Source organism: Moschus berezovskii, chromosome 13 (assembly GCF_049115385.1).
Source record: "Moschus berezovskii isolate FMDL1 chromosome 13, NW_MosBer_1.0, whole genome shotgun sequence".
In the NCBI taxonomy this organism is placed as follows: domain Eukaryota; kingdom Metazoa; phylum Chordata; class Mammalia; order Artiodactyla; family Moschidae; genus Moschus; species Moschus berezovskii.
Window position 1 is genome coordinate 38,196,659 of NC_142472.1, and position 22,271 is coordinate 38,218,929.

A 22,271-nucleotide genomic window follows, 5' to 3' on the forward strand; every position below is an offset into this window, starting at 1 on the left:
TCTCTACACCCTCTCCAGCATTTATTGCATGTAGACTTTTGGATAGCAGCCATTCTGACTGGTGTGAAATGGTATCTCATTGTGGTTTTGATTTGCATTTCTCTGATTATGAGGGATGTTGAGCATTTTTTCATGTGTTTGTTAGCCATCTTTCTGTCGTCTTTGGAGAAATGTCAGTTAGTTCTTTGGCCCATTTTTTGATTGGATCATTTATTTTTCTGGAATTGAGCTGCAGGAGCTGCTTGTATATTTTGGAGATTAATCCTTTATCAGTTGCTTCTTTGCTATTATTCGTAAAAGATTTCTTACTTGTTTCCTTTTATTCTCTTGTCCATACTTTTTGAAAAAAAATAATTTGTCTTTCCTTTTTTGAGTATATACTCTGCTTTAATTTTTTCTTGGTCAGTTTTCTAAAGTCACACTTTTACAGCAGTTGTGTTTAAGAGTTTGCCCTTGAACATGTAGAATAAAGAAGAAAAATCACTGGGCTTGAAAGCAGTGTGAATGATGATTGTCAGGGCATATGCAAGACAAATCTTGAAAAACAGGCTTTCCTTTTTTAGTAAAATAACACAGTAGAGAGGAAAAGGAAGTTCATGCTTTTCACAAATTGATATTTGGTGCCTTTCACACGGAGGACAAAGATGGCCAGAGTTGAGGAGCAGGTTGCTTGCTTTAAGCATGGTGCTCATATTTTTAAAATTTCTTATACTAATGAGGAAAACTAAAATGTATACCTATTGTGCATTTCAAGTAAAAAGAGGAATTGAGCACTTTAATTAAAGTGTATTTGCATTTAAAATAATGCAGTATAACTTAAAAACTCAATGAAACTGTATATGGAGTCATAGATTTAGTTTATTCCCTTTTTATGTGAAATGCACAGGAAGCTTCTTTTTTAAATTAATTTATTTTTTATTGAAGGATAATTGCTTTACAGAATTTTGCTGTTTTCTGTCAAGCCTCAACATGAATCAGCCATAGGAATATATATATCCCCTCCCTTTTGAAACCCCCTCCCATCTCTCTCCCCATCCCACCCCTCTAGGTTGATGCAGAAACTCAAACCTGTTTGAGTTTCCTGATCCATACAGCAAAAGCCCCTCCCATGAAAAGCGCATATTCAGCTACTTGCCAAATTAGACAATGAACCTTACATAAACTGATTGTCTACTGCAACACAAGAAACAAATAAAGCTCAGCAGTTTCATCTCATGATGAGACTATTAAACAATGGCTGACATCCCTAAACAGTTATTTTAATGTATTTATGTATTATTGTCATAATGGATTCAAACTGATTTATGGATTGATAGAGGATATTTATACTGTGAAACTAAGAGATAAAGCCAGTTAATTAAAATGTATTCCATCAACTGTTACATGATCATCCTACGGGCCAATCTAATGAAGCTTAAAAAGAGAGAGAAAAAGTATTAAACAGTGTCAAATGATTATCTTCTGTATGTTAAGAGAGAATGTGTATTTAAAATCTTACGTGGAACCTAAAAATGCTTACAATATCTCGACATGTTCAGCTACTTTTGTAATATATATTAGGTTGTTTAGCAAACAGAGCACCCCTATAGTGGCTGTATTATGCAACCCTGCATCAGAATATCTCTTATGCTGAGTTCTGTAAGTCAAGCCACTCTGAGAGCTACAATAATAGATTAGGTTCTGTTTGGAATTTTTAGTTCTAAAAAAGGAAGCTCATTTGTTTCTGTCCCATAGTCTTAGTATTACTTAAAAGCACTTAATGCCCTTCATTCAGCCTTTACAACAGTTTTATGAGTTTGAAATTAATATTACTCTTGGCTAAACGCAGGCCCAGAGAATTTTTAATGATGATACCAAGATTGTATAGCTAATAATTAACAGGGCGGGTCATGAATTCAAGTCTTTTGTGTCCAAATCAAATTTTCTTTCTATGATAACCACGTAACAGGCTATATAACCATGAAGTCATGAACTATATATTAGTCAAGTCACTCTACAGTCTTTTCTAAACACTCCCATGAAGTGATTTCTCAAAAAGTTATAAAGGTTAACTTAAACATAATCTATTTAAATTCTTGCTAGCTTACTGGTTGGCTGGATGAATAGATGAATGGAGTAGTGGATGGATAGATAGATAGTTTGACACATCTTTTTCATGTATGTGCCTGTGTGGGGCTTCCCTGGTGGCTCAGTTGGTAAAGAATCCGCCTACAAAGCAGGAGACCTCAGTTTGATCCCTGGGTTGGAAAGATCCCCTAGAGAAGGAAATGGCAGTCCACTCTGGAATTCTTGCCTAAGAAATCCCATGGACAGAGAAGTCTGGAAGGCTACAGACCATAGGGTGGAAAAGAGTTGGACATGACTGAGTGACTAAATCACTGTATGTGTGCGTGTGTATGTGTACAGATACCACTTCTCTAGAAATAAACCGCCGGTGCCATTAAAGATGAAAGAGTTAGCTTGTTAATCTTGGAGGACATATTGCAGAATATTATCCAAGGGTTCCTCAACCATAGGAGACTCACATAGGAGTCTCTGGAGGGGTTTCCAAAGATGAGGTGTTGTCCAGGTGTTGGTTTTTTTTTTTTTTTTCTTTTTAAAATTACCAGGTGATCAAAATATCAGTACAAGGCCAGCTTTAAAAAGAACTCACTTGAGGACTGTAATGAGATTCATCTGATGCTAGTGGCTGACTTTAGGAAACACAGCAAGTACTGTGAATACTCATATATAGGAAGTTTTAGATACATTTTTACATTCACTCAACAAAATGCCTAGAGCTGAAGTTAGAGTTTAAAACATTTATTTCAAAAAAAGGTGATCTGATTTGAACAGCTCACATGTAACCCTCATCTCACTGAAAGGAATATATTCACTGGAATATTGTGAATTATACTATTTTGAGTGAATTATTTTGAATCAAACTGGTTTTCAGACTCTTGAAGAAACAAACAATATGATGCAGCAGTATAATCCTATGTATATTATCTTTCAGTTTTCACACCTTCTTATGAAGTAGATTGTTACATTTACCAGAACTTTGTGTGTATTTATGCATTTATTCCCTAAAATATGAGAGGCAAAAATATTATTATGGACCCCCTCTCCAAAATATTACATCATTTTTTTGGAAAATGAAAGTAATTCTCATTCTCTTTGACATAAAATGCAGGGTGCCCTTTTATCTTCACGTCTTTAGAAGGAATTCTGTTTCTGTTGATAATATTGAATATAGTTTATGTGTTCGATCATGTTTTCCACACCAGGGTCATCAGCAGCAAAAATTCAGATGTTTCCCCCTAGTGCAGATCTTAATGGGCTTTTATTTCAAACAAACAAACAACAAAGCAGCAGCAGCAGTGCTTAGCGGATGTTGCTGCAAGAGTTGTCCGTCAGTGTTGTATCTAGAATTGTGTAGTTAGAGACCAAGGGCAAACTTTTAGTATGAAATCCTTTCATTGTTCTTTTTTTTTTTTTAATTTTCTTTTCCTAATTGTGCATAAAACTTTTCTTTGTGATTTCTGTTTTTTTTTCTCAGTGTCTTTGCCTCTCAGATGCTGTTTCCTGGTAACATAACCATCCATATCTTTTCTCTCTTTCTCAAATCTGTGTTCAGTTCAGTTCAGTTCAGTTCAGTCGCTCAGTCGTGTCCGACTCTCCGCGACCCCATGAATCACAGCACGCCAGGCCTCCCTGTCCATCACCAACTCCCGGAGTTCACTCAAACTCATGTCCATCGAGTCGGTGATGCCATCCAGCCATCTCATTCTCCGTCGTCCCCTTCTCCTCCCGCCCCCAACCTTTCCCAGCATCAGAGTCTTTTCCAGTGAGTCAACTCGTCGCATGAGGTGGCCAAAGTATTGCAGTTTCAGCTTTAGCATCAGTCCCTCCAATGAACATCCAGGATTGATCTCCTCTAGAATGGACTGGTTGGATCTCCTTGCAGTATAAGGGACTCTCAAGAGTCTTCTCCAACACCACAGTTCAAATCCTTTCATTTCTAACTGCTCTCTGTACTACTCAGTTGGTTTTTCTCCAGCTTTCTTTCTTTCTCTTGGCTGCTCTCCCACGACCTACAGTTACATGTTTATGAGTTCGTATCCCTTGGTCAGTGCATTTCTGGCACTTTCTAAAATCCAAGAAATGAATTTCTAATAACAATTTCAGGATCAAATCTTTCAGGTCTTTTCTCTTTCCTAAAAGGAGGAGTGTGCATACACTGTTTGGGAAACTTATTTATATAGTATTGCTGGTCTTCTGTGTGTGTATATGCAGCTTGAAGCTGGAATTATGGATGGTTTACTGGCCACATTATCACAGGAGAAGTGATTGGTAAAGGCTTGAGAATATGATATTATGTCAACACTGTAAATAGTTGAATGGTATGATGAGGGTTTTGTCCTCTTTATACTGATAAAGCATTGTTTTCAGACGTGCTGGCTGTGTTTCATCTGCTACATGTGAAATAGGAACCAGTATGTGCCTCTTTGATGATTAAATTCATGCATAATGTGTCTAACATTCCCAAATAAGATATGTCTGTCATCCAAAGGTTTGGTTGATCCTTCCTATTTTGGGGATCATTTTCTATATTGTGGTTTGAGCTTATGTAAAAGGTATGTAGTTATCAAGGATTTGAATGCACCTAGGGTTCTTAGTCGGAGAAGGCAATGGCAAGCCACTCCAGTACTATTGCCTAGAAAATCCCATGGATGGAGGAGCCTGGTAGGCTGCAGTCCTTGGGGTCGCTAAGGGTCGGACACGACTGAGCGACTTCACTTTCACTTTTCAGTTTCACACATTGGAGAAGGAAATGGCAACCCACTCCAGTGTTCTTGCCTGGAGAATCCCAGGGACGGGGGAGCCTGGTGGGCTTCCGTCTGTGGGGTCACACAGAGTCGGACACGACTGAAGTGACTCAGCAGCAGCAGCAGCAGCAGCAGGGTTCTTAGTGGGCTTCCCTGGTGACTCAGATGGTAAAGAATTCACCTGCACTGAAGGCGACCTGGGCTCCATCCCTGGGTCAGGACGATCCTCTGGAGGAGGGCATGGCAACCCACTCCAGTATTCTTGCCTGGAGAATTCCATGGACAGAGGAGCCTGGCGGACTACAGTCCATGGGTTCGCAAAAGAGTCGGACACAACTAATTGACACACTCTAATAATATGGAGCTCTTAGTATTGGATCTTTATAGCTTTCTGGTGTATACAAAAGAATTACCAGAGGAACATTCTTCTTCTATTTTAAAAAAACAATAAGGAGTAAATTCTTTTAGTGAGAGATTAAGCTGTATTGCCTACAAAATACAGATTTGTGTTCGTAATACATAGAAGTCTAAGCAGTTTGCAAAGCTCATTGAAGCTTGACGCCTCAGAAGCCATCTATTTGCACTATAAGCTCCAAATCTACCAACTGTATTGTCATAGTCTGCTAAAGTACTCTTCCATTTACTTTACAAAGAGTTTTCTGCAATGATGAATTATGTCAGACTTGGGCTTTTAAACCTGTGTGGGAACTTTGTGTCCAAGTATAGTTAGGAAGAGGTTTGTGATGGAAATTAATCACTATCTTCAAATCAGAATTTTGGAGCTCTCTAATATAGTAAAAGAGAAAAGTTAATCTCGACTGTATCCGAAAGCAAACCATTTGATAGTATGTACTTAATGACATATTTTACAATTTTAATGACAAACCAATTGGGGTATTTTATGAAAGCAGCCTCAGCAATGAATTCCTGTATGGGAATAACACACTAATAAGAAATGTCCTACCTTGTTCTACAAAGAAACTAAATGATAATACTGGGTACAAATTGAAATACTCTTCTTATTAGAAGAATAGATAATGCTAATAACTTTTTATAAAAGTTGCTCTGTTTATGGCATTTGTTTTTGTTTTCCTTTGTTTCTTAGTATCTGAGAATATTTAAGTTCTTATTTCTCAATTTCAGCACATGAAATCTTGTCATTTAAAATTTTATGCAGTATATATTTTGGATGGTTCATTTTGATATTTTCTAATTATCTTTTTGTGGGTAAGTAACCATGTTAACTTAGAAGAAAAAAAAAAACATCAACTCATTTTCCTTTTTAGTTGTTCTGGTACTATTGTTTAGCATATTTCCTTTCTTTTCTCATTGTTGCTAAATAAAATGCCCATGCACTATTGTATTTTCTGAATGGAGCTATAATTTATATTCTATGAAGAAAGATTTGAAGAAGCATGTTTTGTTCCTTTAAGTGTACGCTCAACTTTGAGAGAAATAGTGAACCAAATCTTTTATTAAAGAATGAAATGAGTTAATTTAATATAATTTTAGGCATTGTTGTTCTCATACCATAATGAAGCTGAAAAAAAGAGTTTTTGATCTTCATGTAATAGAACAACAATGTCCCTGTTAGCCTGGTCAGATTATATATAACCAAAAATAATCTATTATAGTCTAACTCTCTGTTAAGGCTAGACAGACACATACTAGCTGGGAGGCCATTTTAGGCCTTGGAAATAGGCATTTAATAAATATTTCTTGAATTTATGAGTGAATAACCTTAAAAGTAAATTATATTTATGCTCAGTAATAACACACTGAGCCCATTAGTTTGGGTGGAATCTTGGATTCTTTATTATTATTGTTTGTTGTTCCTAGTATTATTATTAAATTTTGCTCATTAAAACTTGAAAGAAATGCAAACAAACTTGGACAAAATTGTTATCACTGTCTTAACGTAAGTGTAGGCAATTTAAGATTTATAGAATGTTTTTCCTAAAAATGTCTGTTGTGGAATTTTTGTATATTATTTTGAGAAAATCTTTTTCATTGTTATGAGCTAAGTTATAATCCAGTTGTTAGAAATGATTTGGATTGAATACTTTCATAATTGAGTGTGGGAAGTTGGAGAATTTTATGCCCTGTTTTAATGCTCAAAACGAGAACGGTATGGTGGCTATTTCTCCAAATATGAAAGCTGAAATGTTGTAGTGATTTTTCCCCTATGTTGTTGCCAGGCCTCTTATAATAGTATTGAGTAAGGGTTGGAATCATGAAATCATAGAATTTTAGAGCTTGAAAAGATATTTAAGGTTATCTAAAACTCATAAGTGTAATGATGGGTCAGACCAACAAAATGAATGTTATTAACTTTAGTTGTATATGTAATATCTTAAGAAGACAGTGTACCTACAAGTGAAGAACCCATGCTCTAGTCCATGGGGTCACAAAGAGTACGATTGGGCAACTGAACAACAGCAAAAGAAAATACTTTGTACTTTGAACTTGTCTTTTAGAAGGTTTCATGTAAAATTGCTGCTCATTTTTAGGTTTCTGTGGACTTTTTTTCTTCTCCATAGTGTACTTATTTCCCTGGATTTTAACAATTATGTCTGTTGCTCTTCCAATTGTCTTGTTGTGCTTTTGAATGCTCATCTTTAATTATGATGACTGTTACAGAGCAGTATCTCAAATACTTGGAGGGTGAATTAATGTTCCACAGCAATAAGAGAAAAATTAATAAACATTGAAGTCATAAATCGTACATCGATTAGAGGATGTAATTAACAGAGATAACATGTTCCATTTTTCTCCCCACAGTCTCCAAACGTCCACAAGTACCCCGATATGGAAGCTGTTCCCCTGTTGCTAAATAATGTGAAAGGGGAACCCCCGGAGGACTCATTATCTGTAGATCACTTCCAGACACAAACTGAGCCCGTGGACTTGTCCATCAACAAAGCCAGGACATCCCCTACAGCCGTTTCATCCTCCCCAGTTTCCATGACAGCATCCGCCTCCTCACCTTCTTCAACTTCAACCTCCTCCTCGTCTTCTAGCCGTCCAGCCTCGTCCCCGACTGTTATAACGTCAGTGTCTTCGGCATCATCTTCGTCGACAGTGTTGACTCCAGGGCCCCTCGTTGCCTCTGCCTCTGGTGTGGGAGGCCAGCAGTTCTTGCACATTATCCACCCCGTCCCGCCTTCAAGCCCCATGAATTTACAGTCTAACAAACTGAGTCACGTTCACCGCATCCCCGTGGTGGTCCAGTCGGTACCTGTTGTCTACACAGCTGTGCGGTCACCTGGCAATGTGAACAACACTATCGTAGTGCCACTTCTGGAGGATGGGCGAAGCCATGGCAAAGGTAAGAGACACAAGCGAGTCTTGCTTTATTTTACCTCTGCAAGGAACTGCTATGCAAGGAAGTTACAACTAAGAAGTTCTGTGCCCAGTGATGCAGAGGAACAACTGATCTGCTCCTGTGAGTAGAAATCAGTTCAGTAGAAATTAACCTCGTATGCATGTAGGTATATGTTTCAGCATTACTCAGTCCATATTTTTATGTATCAAGTCATACGATGTCAGAATTCAAATATGTAAATTTGCAAAAGAATGTTTACCTTCATAGAAAGGACAGCCTAAATGGTCAGCATCACTGCTTGTGAGTTGTGAATCCCTCATAGAGATGAACAGTTATGAAAAATTTAAAAAGTGTATCAAGATGTTTCTTCCTTCAGTTGTTCAGACTGGAACTTATTTATCTGGCAGTAATATAAACTGACATGAAGTTCCAATGCTTGTTATCTGTTCATTCACTTTCAAGTAATTTGTAAATTAAGTTGCCATTGAAGTAACTCTAAAGTTAGGTGTTTGGCTAGAAATGCATCATGTAGTTAGAATTCTTATCTTCATATAAGTCTAAGTTATTATAGTAAATAGCAGGAAGCTTCTATGATAGAAATAATTCAAAATGCAGTATTAATATTTCCTTCTGGGGATTAGAAGCAGAAAGCTACTTTTTTACATGCTGCTACTGTTGCTAAGTCACTTCAGTCATGTCCAACTCTGTGCAACCCCATAGATGGCAGCCCACCAGGCTCCCCTGTCCCTGGGATTCTCCAGGCAAGAATACTGAAGTGGGTTGTCATTTCCTTCTCCAATGCATGAAAGTGAAAAGTGAAAGTGAATTCGCTCAGTCATTTTCAACTCCTAGCGACCCCATGGACTGCAGCCTACCAGGCTCCTCCATCCATGGGATTTTCCAGGCAAAAGTACTGGAGTGGATTGCCATTACCTTCTCTTTTGTTACATGAGTTTATGTAATAATATCAAGTTAATATATGATAGCTGCTCATGTAGTTATTTTTCTTCTTCTAAGTTCTTTTTTTTTCTATTTTTAAGTCAAAGGAATTGTAATAACATAATGTTCTTGATTTTTCCCTTTCTGTAGATCTAAAAAAAAAGCCACCGTTCTATAGAAATGTAAAATGTCTATAATCATCAACTCATATGCATGTGTTTCATCTTCAGAGTCTAGAAATAATGATGGATTAAGACTTAGGTTGTAGTACATTTTGCTTTGAATACCATATTACTGCCAAGCTCATAATTAAAATATGATGGATGAGCACATAAAACACTGCCTTTGTGTAAAATGCTAGTAAACATAGTTGTTTTGGTTCTTGTAAAAGGTAGGACTCAGTGCATAGGAATATTTGATCATAAACTTGGAAAATTTTTGCAAACATACAAAATTGTGCGTGCATCTTTTGCAAGTTACTGTTTTATCTCCAATAAGTGTCTTCATAGCACATGACAAATTGTACCGTTTCAATTTCACCAAGTGAAAAATCTCATGGCTTGCAACAGTCAGAGATTTAGACTGCAAACTTGAGATCCAGGTACTATGCTTACCTGACAACAATTTTGTATTTTTGGTGCTATTATGGACAATGGCCAGGAACTAGTCTCACCACTATTGTTGTAAACTAGAATAAAAAGAGGAAGAAGGGAATATCTACATAGATTTTACTTGAGTCAAACCTTCTTTGATATTACTAATATTTCTAATCCAAATGAGCTAATCAATTTGAATAACAGTAACATACTTAAAGATCACATTAGGTATGTATTTTCATTTATAATTTACACATGTGCTTTAAATATTTTAAGAATTAACAACTAGAAAAAATAGAACCTTGTATATTACCTTATTTTATATATGTGTACTGCAAGGAGATCCACCCAGTCCATTCTAAAGGAGATCAATCCTGGGTGTTCATTGGAGGGACTGATGCTAAAGCTGAAACTGCAATACTTTGGCCACCTCATGCGATGAGTTGACTCACTGGAAAAGACTCTGATGCTGGGAAAGGTTGGAGGCGGGAGGAGATGGGGACGACAGAGAATGAGATGGCTGGATGGCATCACCGACTCTGTGGACATGAGCTTGAGTGAACTCCAGGAGTTCGTGATGGACAGGGAGGCCTGGCGTGCTGTGATTCATGGGGTCACAAAGAGTCGGACACGACTGAGCGACTGAACTGAACTGATACCATAGAATCCAATCCTTGTGCAATATCACTTATGAAAGCTATTGCTTTTATTGTGGAGGTGATTGATAAGGATTTTAACACTGTTTGTGACCTTTTTTTTAAAACCAATTTTGGTGCATTAATGAAGGAAACAGATATCTCTTTTACTTGCCATTATCATTTTATGAGAGAGATTACTTTTATTTAAATTTACTGCCAAAATTTAATTTTCTGGAAAATTTATCTTTGTAGAAGAACTGTATTAATACTCATGCTGTAATTTGTTCTCTACATGAGTATTTTTGTTAGCTTCATGCAGTGTTTGTATTCAGCAACTTTTGCATATCAAGAATAAACATATAATCATCAGCACACTAAATATGATATGGACGTTAACAGCATGAAATTTGGGATCAAGGATGCATGAGTTTAGAATCCTAGTTCCCTCACTTCCAGTTTTGGACTGGGCAAAGTTATTTAATCTCACCAATCTTCATTTTCTTCAGTTATAAAATGCAAATAAAATATGATATATCTTTGAAGAGTATTGGAAATATAAAGAGTTTATGTGTATCTATCTAGCACTGATAATAATTTATCATTGTTCAGTTCAGTCACTCAGTCATGTCCAACTCTCCGCGACCCCATGAATCACAGCACGCCAGGCCTCCCTGTCCATCACCAACTCCTGGAGTTCACTCAAACTCATGTCCACCAAGTCGGTGATGCCATCCAGCCGTCTTGTTCTCTGTCGTCCCCTTCTCCTCCCACCCCCATCCTTTCCCAGCGTCAGAGTCTTTTCCAGTGAGTCAACTCGTCACATGAGGTGGCCAAAGTTACTGCAGTTTCAGCTTTAGCATCAGTCCTTCCAATGAATACCCAGGATTGATCTCCTTTAGAATGGACTGGTTGGATCTCCTTGCAGTACAAGGGACTCTCAAGAGTCTTCTCCAACAGCACAATTCAAAAGATCAATTCTTCGGCAATCAGCTTTCTTCACAGTCCAACTCTCACATCCATGCATGACCACGGGAAAAACCATAGCCTTGACTAGACGGACCTTTGTTGGCAAAGTAATGTCTCTGCTTTTTAATATACTATCAAGGTATATTATCACTGTTAGATCCCCCAAATACCTGAAGCAATAATGTTCAGAAATTCTTTCTCTGTATTGTAAAAGCAGAAAGTTGGAGGAAAAAATACCTACTGAAGTTAAAAGTGATAAACTGTTCTCAAGAAGTGCTTCTCAAACTTGTAACAACAAATTATCAGGGATGAGGGTTTAGGATGAGAAATCGTGTGGAAAATCCCATACCTTTTATGTTTATTAATTTATATTGTTTTTATAATCCCCATATTCTACAATATTGCTATAACATTTTATAAGTTTTTTTTTAAATTGATTAATTAGATGATAATAAAAGTATGTAGTGGAGGAGGCCTGCCTACCTCACAGAAGAAATAAAGGAAAGGGCATTTCAGTAATCCCTCACATCTTTATGCTGCAAATATGCACTTGGGCATTGGGCCAGCGATGAAATGGCTGAGTGATAAAAGGAGGGCTATTTCTATTCTCACATAGGACTTATATTTCTGGTATGAATGAGCAAAAGAAAATATAATAGGTGAGTTGGATTTTCAAATGCTAATAATAAAAGCTAACTCACATAAATGTGGGTGATTGTACTGGTTAATTAGTTTTAAAGTTGGTAAAACATATCTGGTCTGTAGTAAAGAAATAGATTACCTTATGTCACATTACACAAGGGACTAAGAATGTATATGTCTGTATCTAAAATAACATGAGTTGAGTCGTTTGTCCATTCAAGTATTGATTTAGCATCTCTCATGTATTAGGCGTTTTATTGGCACCAGAGATAGTGTTGAGCAAAACAGATGCTGTTTTTATCTAAGTACTTACAGTCTACTAGGAGATCTTGTCATCAAACAAAAAAATTGTACAATTAACTGATATCTGTGGACAGAGTTAAAACGTAGACTAGCCATGGATGTGCCTATGGGAGAGAGGTTAATTATAACCGTAGATGGAGAAAGCTGTGTTTGACCTAAGTATTTTCATGCAGAGTGTTACATGTGGTTGGAAAAAATGTTTTTGTTGTGATGCTCAGAAGGAGGTGTTTGGGGTTTTGGAGTTGTGGTAGGATGGAACTTTGCATGGGTATGTTTGACTAACAACAGAAGAGTGTGAAAAAGTATTCTAATGTGGAGAGAACTCCAGCCCATCCAAGTATTTATAGAATATGGTCTAAAGGGGTGGCAAGTCGTTAGCTAACCCAGGGCACCGACAGAACTCAACTGGGCCTTGATAAGATGTAATATGAAGAAAATGGCATGATGTTCTGGAAGGTGCAGTTAATACAGTGTAGACTAGAGCCATGAGAGGGATGCTGTCCGAGAAGATCTCTAGAGGGACACATTTTCTGCTTGACACCAAAAGGACAGAGTAGCATTGAGCCCCCCGAAGTGACAGTGCTGAGAGCTAGAAGGTTCTCCACGGGACCTGAGACATGTTGTTTATAAATAAGATCCTAAAGGGGTTATTTGACCTTGTAACAGAATTTCAGTTGAACCTGGAAAGTTTTTGGTAGATTTCTCAGGAGATTTTCATTAGTTTTCATAGATAATTAGCAGCAGAAAGCATAGAAGGTAAAAAAGAAAAACATCACGAGCAAAATTGTTCTTGGTTTATTGCTTCAATAGGTATGTTTAGGATTCTCCCTTCCTTCCTTTTGATCCGCTCTTAAGGTAAAAGAAAGGGTTCTTAACAGAATGTAAGTGAAGAAGGAGTTGTCAGAGTATCAAAAGCTTCTAAGGGGCCAAATAAAATAAGGACTGAAAATGGAGCATTTGGGGAAGGATGGGTTCATTGGTGACACCTTGTCAGTGGAGGACTGGGGACAAGGGACAGACCGAAGTGAGTTCATGTTCTACTGGGAGGTGAGGCAGGGTAGACCAGGAGTCTAGATGGCTCTTTGGCCAAGTTTTGCTGAAAGAGTTTTGGAGAAATGGCATGATAGCTGAAGAGAAATGTATGCTCTCAAGAGAACAATTTAAAAGAGACAGAAAGTATAGCATATTTGTTTTCTGTCAAGGATAATTCAGTAGATAGTTGAAAATGGGTAATTCTAGAGAAGGAAGAATTACAGAAGCAAAGTTATTCATTACACATTAGTTGCTTATATTATTTGGCAGAAGTAACTTGCATCTTGCAGTAATTAACCTGCATTCTGAAGTTAATTTGTTAGATTAACACAGGTTTTGGGGGAAAAGATGCATAATGGTAAAGGAAAGAAAATGCAGAAAACAGCAGATAATGGTCTAAGACTGACAATGAAAAGCAAACAGATTAAAAGTTCAGTAAAATGTAGATTCCACTGAGAATTGTAAAATTTATAGCAGCATTAATATGAATATAAGATCAAACATTTCTCATTCATCACATACTGGAACATACAGAATAATTTAAAAAAAGATAATCCCCAAACAATTTGTAATTGTTGTTTAAAGACATTTTTATCATTGACTATGTATAGATGTGTACATTTTAGAAATGCAAAATACTTAAAGGACAAGGCAGTAACCAATTAAAGAGCTAAAAAAGAAAATGGATTTATTTTCTCCCTCCTGTACCTGATCTGGCCCTTTCCCCATGTAGCTAGAGAAACATAATATAACCTTGATGCCAAGGAATGAGGCTTGAATAAGGTGTAATTGATGTTGGCTTTGGAACAGCCAGAAGTGAAAAGCCAGCTGAGTAACACTGTTATCTAGTTTTCTTCCCTGACCGCTATCCTGTCCTTCTTCATTGCTTTGTATAGATGGTCTTTTGGTTTGTCTTCTCCTTAGCCACCCAAACTCACCAGATGTCCCCATGACTATAAAAATGGAAAAATGCCTAGTGGAAAGAACTCAGCCTGTTTCCTATGCAGCTACATTCTCTCTCTTGAAAATGCAATCCCAAGAGCCCAGCCTACCAGAATTTTTACAGAATGTATTTATTGCATCAAGACTTTTATTATAATAGTGTCGTACTTGACTAATAACTTATCATTGGTCCGTTCCGTTCAGTCGCTCAGTCGTGTCCTGTGGACTGTAGCCTACCAGGCTTCTCCGTCCATGGGATTCTCCAGGCAAGAATATTGGAGTAGGTTACCGTTTCCTTCTCCAGGGGATCTTCCCGACCCAGGGATCGAACCCGGGTCTCCCGCATTGGAGGCAGACGCTTTAACCTCTGAGCCACCAGGGAAGCCCCAAAAGTGCATTATTCCTGACTTCAGACATTTACAGGATAAGATCTTTGAGTTTAAAGTACTTTTCCCCAAAATATCTGACTAGAGCCTGTCGTAACTGCTGTTAAGAAACCAACAGCCCCATATGGGCACGTCATTTCTTTGATCATCTCCATTAATTTTTTTAAAAAGTGTTATTTTTCTATTATTTTTAGATGAAATGGCAAATCTTTCAAAACCATACCTATTCCCATAGCACTGGTTCAGGAATTTCAGAGGGCTGTGGCTGTGGACACATCTGAAATAGTCACACCCCATTTCTTCCTACAGGCTGTTGCTTTTCTCATCAGCCCACAGGAAGAAGCCACAGTGTATTTTTAGTCCCGGGCCATTTATACTTGTGAAAGGAAATCTGGTCATCCTAGCAATTGCTGCAGAGCTGGTTGGAGGTTATGACTGTAGCTCCCGACCATTGAATGCAACTGGGGTTTTACTCCCATGAAATTCCCCATTTCAGATCTTTTTGTTTCACCAGTGTTCTTCTGCTCTCGACTGTCCCACTTGTTGATGTTCATGATATCTTATTTCAGGTCTCAGTTCCTTTTGTCACAGACTCGCTTCTCCTGGCTGCCTTACACATGACTGTCCTCTTTTAGTTCACCAATCGATGGAATCCCAGTGTCATCTGTCCCCATAACCAGAATAGTCCTGGGCAGCTGACATGCACTCATGTACATGATTGTCTTGGCTTCTTGATTGAACTACCCTGGCTTCCTTTGGTAAATGTATTCTTCTTCTTATGTTTAAGTATGATAATTACTAGATAAGGCTCCTATTTTCAATCTGATTTTGATGGACAAACCTTCTAATTAATCTTTTACTGTTAATTTTCAACATTGCTTATTGGGAAACAGGACTGGATGGTTGCTCACTTTGGCTTATTTTCTTAATTTTAGACTTTGAAAGGATGTGAGTGTTTTACTACTGTCAATATAAAACAGACAGTAACTTGTTAAATAGTGAGAAAAACAGCTAATATTTATGAAAAACTGAATTTTAAATTAGAGGACAGAATATTTTATACAGATACATTGATCATTTGTTTTTACCTGATTTTAACAAGGAGTAGAAACCCATCTGTATTTTTTTCACTTCTGGGCACACATAGGAAGTTGAATGGATTCCATCCCAAAAAATGGCTTCTTAGCTCTGATTTACCTGAAATATCTACAGTTTATTGATTTCTCCGTTTCATCTGGCATAGATTGTTAGTTGCAAAGTCATGCCCGACTCTCTGTGACCCCATGGACTGTATCCACCAGACAGCTCTGTCTATGGGATTTTCCCGGCAAGAATACTGGAGTGGGTTGCCATACCCCTCTCCAGGGGATCTTCCCGATCCAGGGATTGAACCTGGGTCTCCTGCACTTGCAGGCAGATTCTTTTACTGTCTGAGCCACCAGGGCATAGATTGGGTTAGGTCTAAAATTTGCCAATTGGCTGAAGAGAGGTGACAGAAATTATATGTATTGTTCTAAGAGATTATTAGCAGAAAAGAAAAAACTCTGTAAGGTCCATATTAATTGTAAAATGTCAAGGTGTGAGTTTGGCTTTTCCCACACACATTTAAATAGTAAATAGAAGTACAAACTGGAAAAGAAGAGAAAAAATATGACCAGCAGAGGGGAGAGGTGATACTCCATTCAGAGATAGATACTGTGTAAGGGAGGAAAGATACAGACAGGAGAAAATCCATTCAAAAGATAAAGTAGCTAAAGCAAGCAGCTACCAGAGTGGACTTTGTGTTCATTCTGTTATAATTTGTTAGGTCAAGTTCCTTCTAAGATAAAATGGTCTAATTTATATTTAAGTAGATAGATGCTTAAATGTGATGTATTGCTAGTATTTAGTCTAAGAGTCTCTATATTCATTTTTTACCACACCTGAAATATTTTCTCTGATTATATTTAACACATTGAACATTAACATGTTGAATCTGGAAATAAATCTTTCCTTTCCTCTGTAGTTTCATTTTGAAGAACAAATTTTTTCTCTCCTGAAGTAGTGTTCTACCTAAATGTAAAGCTTCTAATTTCAAATAGTACAGGTGCTGTTATGCTGCAAGGAATTTCTTATTTTACATATTAGATTGCAGATATTTATAGTATTATTTAGTGATGTTTGGGTATATATACTCATTGCAAGAACCATTTGAGTATTGGACGGATTTATCTATGTGTATATAGATAACTATAGAGCTGTATAGGTATCTTTATATATCTAGATATAGATGCTTTTTTGCAGTTGGACATTTTACCCAGTGACTCTTAAGACCTGGAAGGAACAAATGAAAGAAGGAAGAATATAAGATCCAAAAGGGAAACTTGGTCTTAGAATCATTGCCAGCACTGTTTTAAATTGGCTTTTTAATTATTTACCACTCTCTGGCTGTGGTTTCTGTTTCCAATTTTTTTTACTCCATCAACAATAATTCTTTTTCTGCTCCAAGCTCTGTTACTATTTTCTCAGCCCTTTCTCTAGGCCTGTTTTCCATTGTTAATGGAGAGTTTGATGAATGGTTGTTCTTCCACTTTGGGTTCTTTAGAAAAGAACAGATTGATATTTGTCTATCTAATAAATAAAAGAAAAGCTACCAATTTACAGAGTGGTAATCACATACTTGATCTTCCCTCCAGCCCCCTTTATGTGGGGGAAATGCAACTTTGATCATTGGCCAATTATATATGTGTTTTTCATGACCAGGCAGCTTCACCTTCGTTTTTCTTCTGTAATTAGTTAATTTTTTCATCAAATATTTTATGGACCAATTATATGGCCAGGAATTTCAGTGTGGTGATTTTTAAAGCAACTTCTCTTGAAAGTCAGCTGTAGTTTACAATACACTAAAATAATATTGTTCATACCGTGAGTCATTTCCCTGTTGGTGAATCTTGGTATCAGTATACTAGCTCATCATCACCACTTTAAAGGAATTAAATAGGATAGATTTGATTAAGAAATTTGAGAGTATCACCCACAGAAGTGTTATATCATGTAACTTTTGTTTAGTAACTGACTTACTTGCATCAAATGCAGTACAGTGTGTCTGTGTAGTATCTGTGTACTAAGTCATATTGAAATATGTATTTCTTCCTATAGTTTCTATTTAGAAAGTTTGAATGAGACTACATGGAGTTCTTCTCCATTTCTTGCTCAAATACCCATCTTGATTCCAGTTTGTTTTCTCTGTCTTCTCACTCTTCCAATTCCCTTCCCTTTTTATCTTTTTTTTTCCTCCTAGATATATTTCTCTCTCTCACTCCAGGCTTCACTATTCTACCTTTTCTTGAGTCTTGATTCTTCTTTATCTTCTATATCTAACCAATTCACCTATCCCTTAAGTGCTGTATTTATTATGGAACTAAGAAACCTATATTGAAAATGATAGCCTTTGTACTGCCATCTAGTGGTGGAATTTTAAAATAATGTGAACTGAAAGAGTTGGAGGAACTCTTAAGTCATCTACTAATTTATTCTATCATTGCTCTCAGATTTAACAAACTAGTTGACGGCTGTCAGGGAGTGCAGTGAATATGCCCTTTTAAAGTAAAATTTGGACATGAATTTGAAACCTAGCTTATCTACTTTGTTTTAAGAAGCATAACTTCTACCCCCTTGTCCTACTTTCCATCCTGCACATTTGTATGTGACTTGTTTAGTAGAAATAAAATGCTACTTTCTACGTATCTGAGATTAGTTTCTTTGTAATTTGGGGTAATCTTTGTTGAGTTAGTGGAAGCAGGTATATGGCAACTTGTGAACTATTAAATTTTACTGAATGTCACAGAGAAAAAATAAAAAGTGAGACAGCAGGACTATAGGAAGACAGAAAATAGGAGAATTTGGTAAAACTGATAAGTGGGAGTAGCCCTTAGAGAATTCATCAGAGAACTGCCTTCTTGGTAGCTAGGGACTTAGGAAAAGCTCAGTAGCAGCAGTAGAATTGAAAGATATTCCCATGGTGTATGGGTTTCTCACTTTCTCAGTGAGAGAAGGACCTAGTGAGACTTGGGTGAGCTATGCTAAGAATAAACTTCTTTGTTGACAAAAACTGTAGTTGCTCCTGTAATGTGACCTGTCCATGTGTGCTGCGTCACTTCAGTCAGGTCCGACTGTTTGCAACCCCATGGACTGTAGCCCACTAGGCTTCTCTGTCCATGGAATTTTCCAGGCAAGAACTGGAGTGGGTTGCCATGCTTTCCTCCAGGAGATCTTTCCAAATGAGAGATCAAACCCTTGGCTCCTCCCTGGCAGGCGGATTCTTTACAGCTAAGCCACCAGGGAAGTGTAATGTGGCACGTATTGTTATAAATACTCATAGAATAAAATAGGCTGGCATCTCCGCAAATCCACCTGGACCTCATTAGCTATGATTTTCTCAGCACATTGCCTTGTGCCTGACACTAGTACATGTTCAATAAATACTTCCTGAATGAAGAGATGAATGAACTAATGGATTCATTAATGTAGGTGCAGTGTTCTATATGAGATGCTCCATTAGAATGCTATGGCCAGTGCAGGTCTCTAATCCTAAACCCTAACCATAAAAGCAAGCTCCCTTTGTAGGGTGAAGTAGAAGAAGCAACAACATGGGTCCCGCACATCCCCAGAGCCTGACTCCTACCACCCACCCCTACCACCCCTCCCGACCAGGCTGTTGCCATTCCACTAAATATGTGTCATGTCTCAGCCATCTTTCCTACCTCTCTGTGATGACAACTCTCAATCTAGCCGTGTTGTTTCCTTTTCCTGGATGGCCATTTCTTTCTCTGTCATAAGACCTGGTTCAGATGCCTTCTTTTCTAGAAAGGCACATCCCAAATTGTAATACAATTTATGTCATATATATACATACACATAGATATGCATACATGTGCATACTTCAGTTGCTTCAGTGTGTCCAACTTTTTGCAACCCGCTATGGACTGCAGCCCACCAGGCTCCTCTGTCCATGGGATTCTCCAGGCAAGAATACTGGAGTGGGTTGCCATGCCCTTCTCCAGGGGATCTGCCCAACCAAGGGATCAAACCTGAGTCTCCCAACTCCTCTGCGTTACCTGCAATGGCAGTCGGGTTCCTTACCACTAGCACCACCTGGGAAGCCCATAGATATACATATATATACAAAATATGTTCTCTTTACTCAATATATTTGGCTTAAGTATATATATAATATAAAATTACAATGATATCTATATCATGGCCTTATGCCTGATCCAGTGTCTGGTACATGGTGAACAATAAATGTTTGCAGAATGAATATCTTTCCCAGAGCTGTTCTTTTATGTCAGTGGGCCATCTGTAATCCCCTGGTGCTTCTGAGTATATTGTTTCTGCTATTTCCCAAGTTTTTGGTTTTTTTCACTGTACTTAATACTGAAGAATAATATTTGGTGGTACATTACAGATGCTTGATGTGATTTAGATTTTAATAGTTTCTGGAGTTGAACTCCCTGTGGGTGAAAAATATTCTTATGGCTTCTGAACAGTCTTAATGAAAAGATACCATTGTATGAGAGTTACAGCCAGTTCTTATCATTCTTTTATGCCCAGGTAAAATATTTTACCTGTGAAACTAGGAGAAATAATGGCTTTGATTGGATCTGGGCAATTAATAGAGTCTGTGAGGTTTCTTATATAATAGTAATGCCAATTTCACTTCCCAGTCAGGGTAAAACAAATTATACCTCCTGTCCCACTGCAGTTGACTGTGTCAGCATCGCAGTACCATAAAATCTCAATAAAATCTGAAAACTGTGGAGTATGGATAATCCCACTATAAATTCTAATAAAAATTACCCCTCCAGACTCTATATTCTCTCCATTAAGTTCATAGACACTGTCTCTTTGTACATAAAGTTTTATGAAATAAATCGACCAGTTCTCCTGTCCTTACCAGATAGCAAGCTGTTTTGATTTAAAAGCTGAATAGAGTACAATCAGTTTTTGGTGTTTGCAGTGCATTTTAAAAACATAAATTTCACCTAACAAACCTTAAGTAGAAGGAAAAATGCTGCTTTTATTTGCACTATGCCGCAAAGGTGTCTTTGTGAGAAAGAATAAATGACATTTTTACTGTGGTGGGCCCATTTGTTGCAGCCATAAAATAAAGATTTTGTTTCCTTCCACCAGTCTCTAATCTTAAAGGTATATTAAGCAAACCCACGCACAAATCTAAAACAGCTCTGCTGAATTGCTTCAAATCTGCATTTAGAAGGAGTTGTCAATTTCACGATTTCATTTTTGTCTCCTCTGTGCTAAAGTCCAGGGCTCCCTAATCATCTCTGGTGTGACCTTTGTCAGGCATGGATGTTTTCAATTAGTCCTCTGTAAATACAGAGCCTATTAAAACAGAGGAAACTTTCTAGAGACCTAGGGTGGAACCCCCACAAAGAACATGAATTTGACCCTGGAGAAAATCATATGTTACAATGAAAGTAGAGTGTGTAGCATTTGAGGTGTAAGTTAAGAAACATAAGGCTTTGCTTCTTGGAGGAGGCAGAAGTATTCCAGATCAGGAAAAGGGTGAACAATGGTGGAACTTTACTGAATCATAGGCTGTGAGGGGCACACACACGCACGCACACACAGCCAGCATAGGATATAAAACTTGCATTGCATACATGACATATACAATGAATTACTTATAAGAGAGGGCCTGACTTCTCCTTTTCTGAAAGAGAAAGCCTTTTAACTATTACTTTAGATGTACTTCTTACATCCTTTGTGAATATCCTGCTGTGCCTCGAGAGGAAGTAGCGAATGAAAATGGCAAAAGAAAAATGCAGGAGAGGGATATTTCTCAATTTTTATTTTTATAACTCATGCCCCCTGAAACATTATCTCAATAGATTTTTATGTATTCCTAATAATTGTGTAGCATTTCACTTCCTGTAGTTTTCCTTAGGAAAAGAAATTCCTAATGTTGCAGTTCAGTTTAGTTCAGTCACTCAGTCGTGTCCGACTCTTTGAGACCCCATGAATCACAGCACACCAGGCCTCCCTGTCCATCACCAACTCGCGGAGTTCACTCAGACTCATGTCCACCGAGTCGGTGATGCCATCCAGCCATCTCATTCTCTGTCATCCCTGTCTCCTCCCACCCCCAATCCCTCCCAGTATCAGACTCTTTTCCATTGAGTCAACTTGTCGCATGAGGTGGCCAAAGTATTGGAGTTTCAGCTTTAGCATCAGTCCTTCTAGTGAACACCCAGGATTGATCTCCTTTAGAATGGACTGGTTGGATCTCCTTGCAGTCCAAGGGACTCTCAAGAGTCTTCTTCAGCACCACAGTTCTGTTTACAAATGCTTGAAACCCTCTGGGATTCTTACCCTCCAACACCTGCCCCCCAACTAAATTAGGAATTTCCCTTTCTCTGTAGGTTGACTAAGGGCAAAAGAGTGGCAGCTAAGAAAGGAGGTGTCAAAATTATTATTAAAATAGGAACTTGAAAAATCACAGCAAGGTCTGTTGGGATTGAAGTAAATAGGCTTACATAGCTCTTTAGTCCTTGGAGGTAATACTTTATTACAGCATAATAATTGCTTTTGAAATAATGACCATTAGTAATGAAGGAAAGGCTAAATTATGGTTTGTCTGAAGTAGGTGGCAAAGTAGGTAATAAATCTTATAAATATATTTATTAAAAATCATT

At 37.7% G+C, this 22,271-nt stretch overlaps 1 protein-coding gene across 3 annotated transcripts in view; it reads left to right on the forward strand.

Annotated features, from left to right (window-relative positions):
* Positions 1–22,271, forward strand: part of KLF12 (KLF transcription factor 12) — a 555,324-nt gene that overhangs the window by 368,020 nt on the left and 165,033 nt on the right. For all 3 annotated transcript variants that reach the window (XM_055426457.2, XM_055426460.2, XM_055426459.2), the window contains one exon: positions 7,590–8,136. In XM_055426457.2, the coding sequence (XP_055282432.1) occupies positions 7,590–8,136 (547 nt within the window). The remainder of the gene's footprint in view (positions 1–7,589; positions 8,137–22,271) is intronic.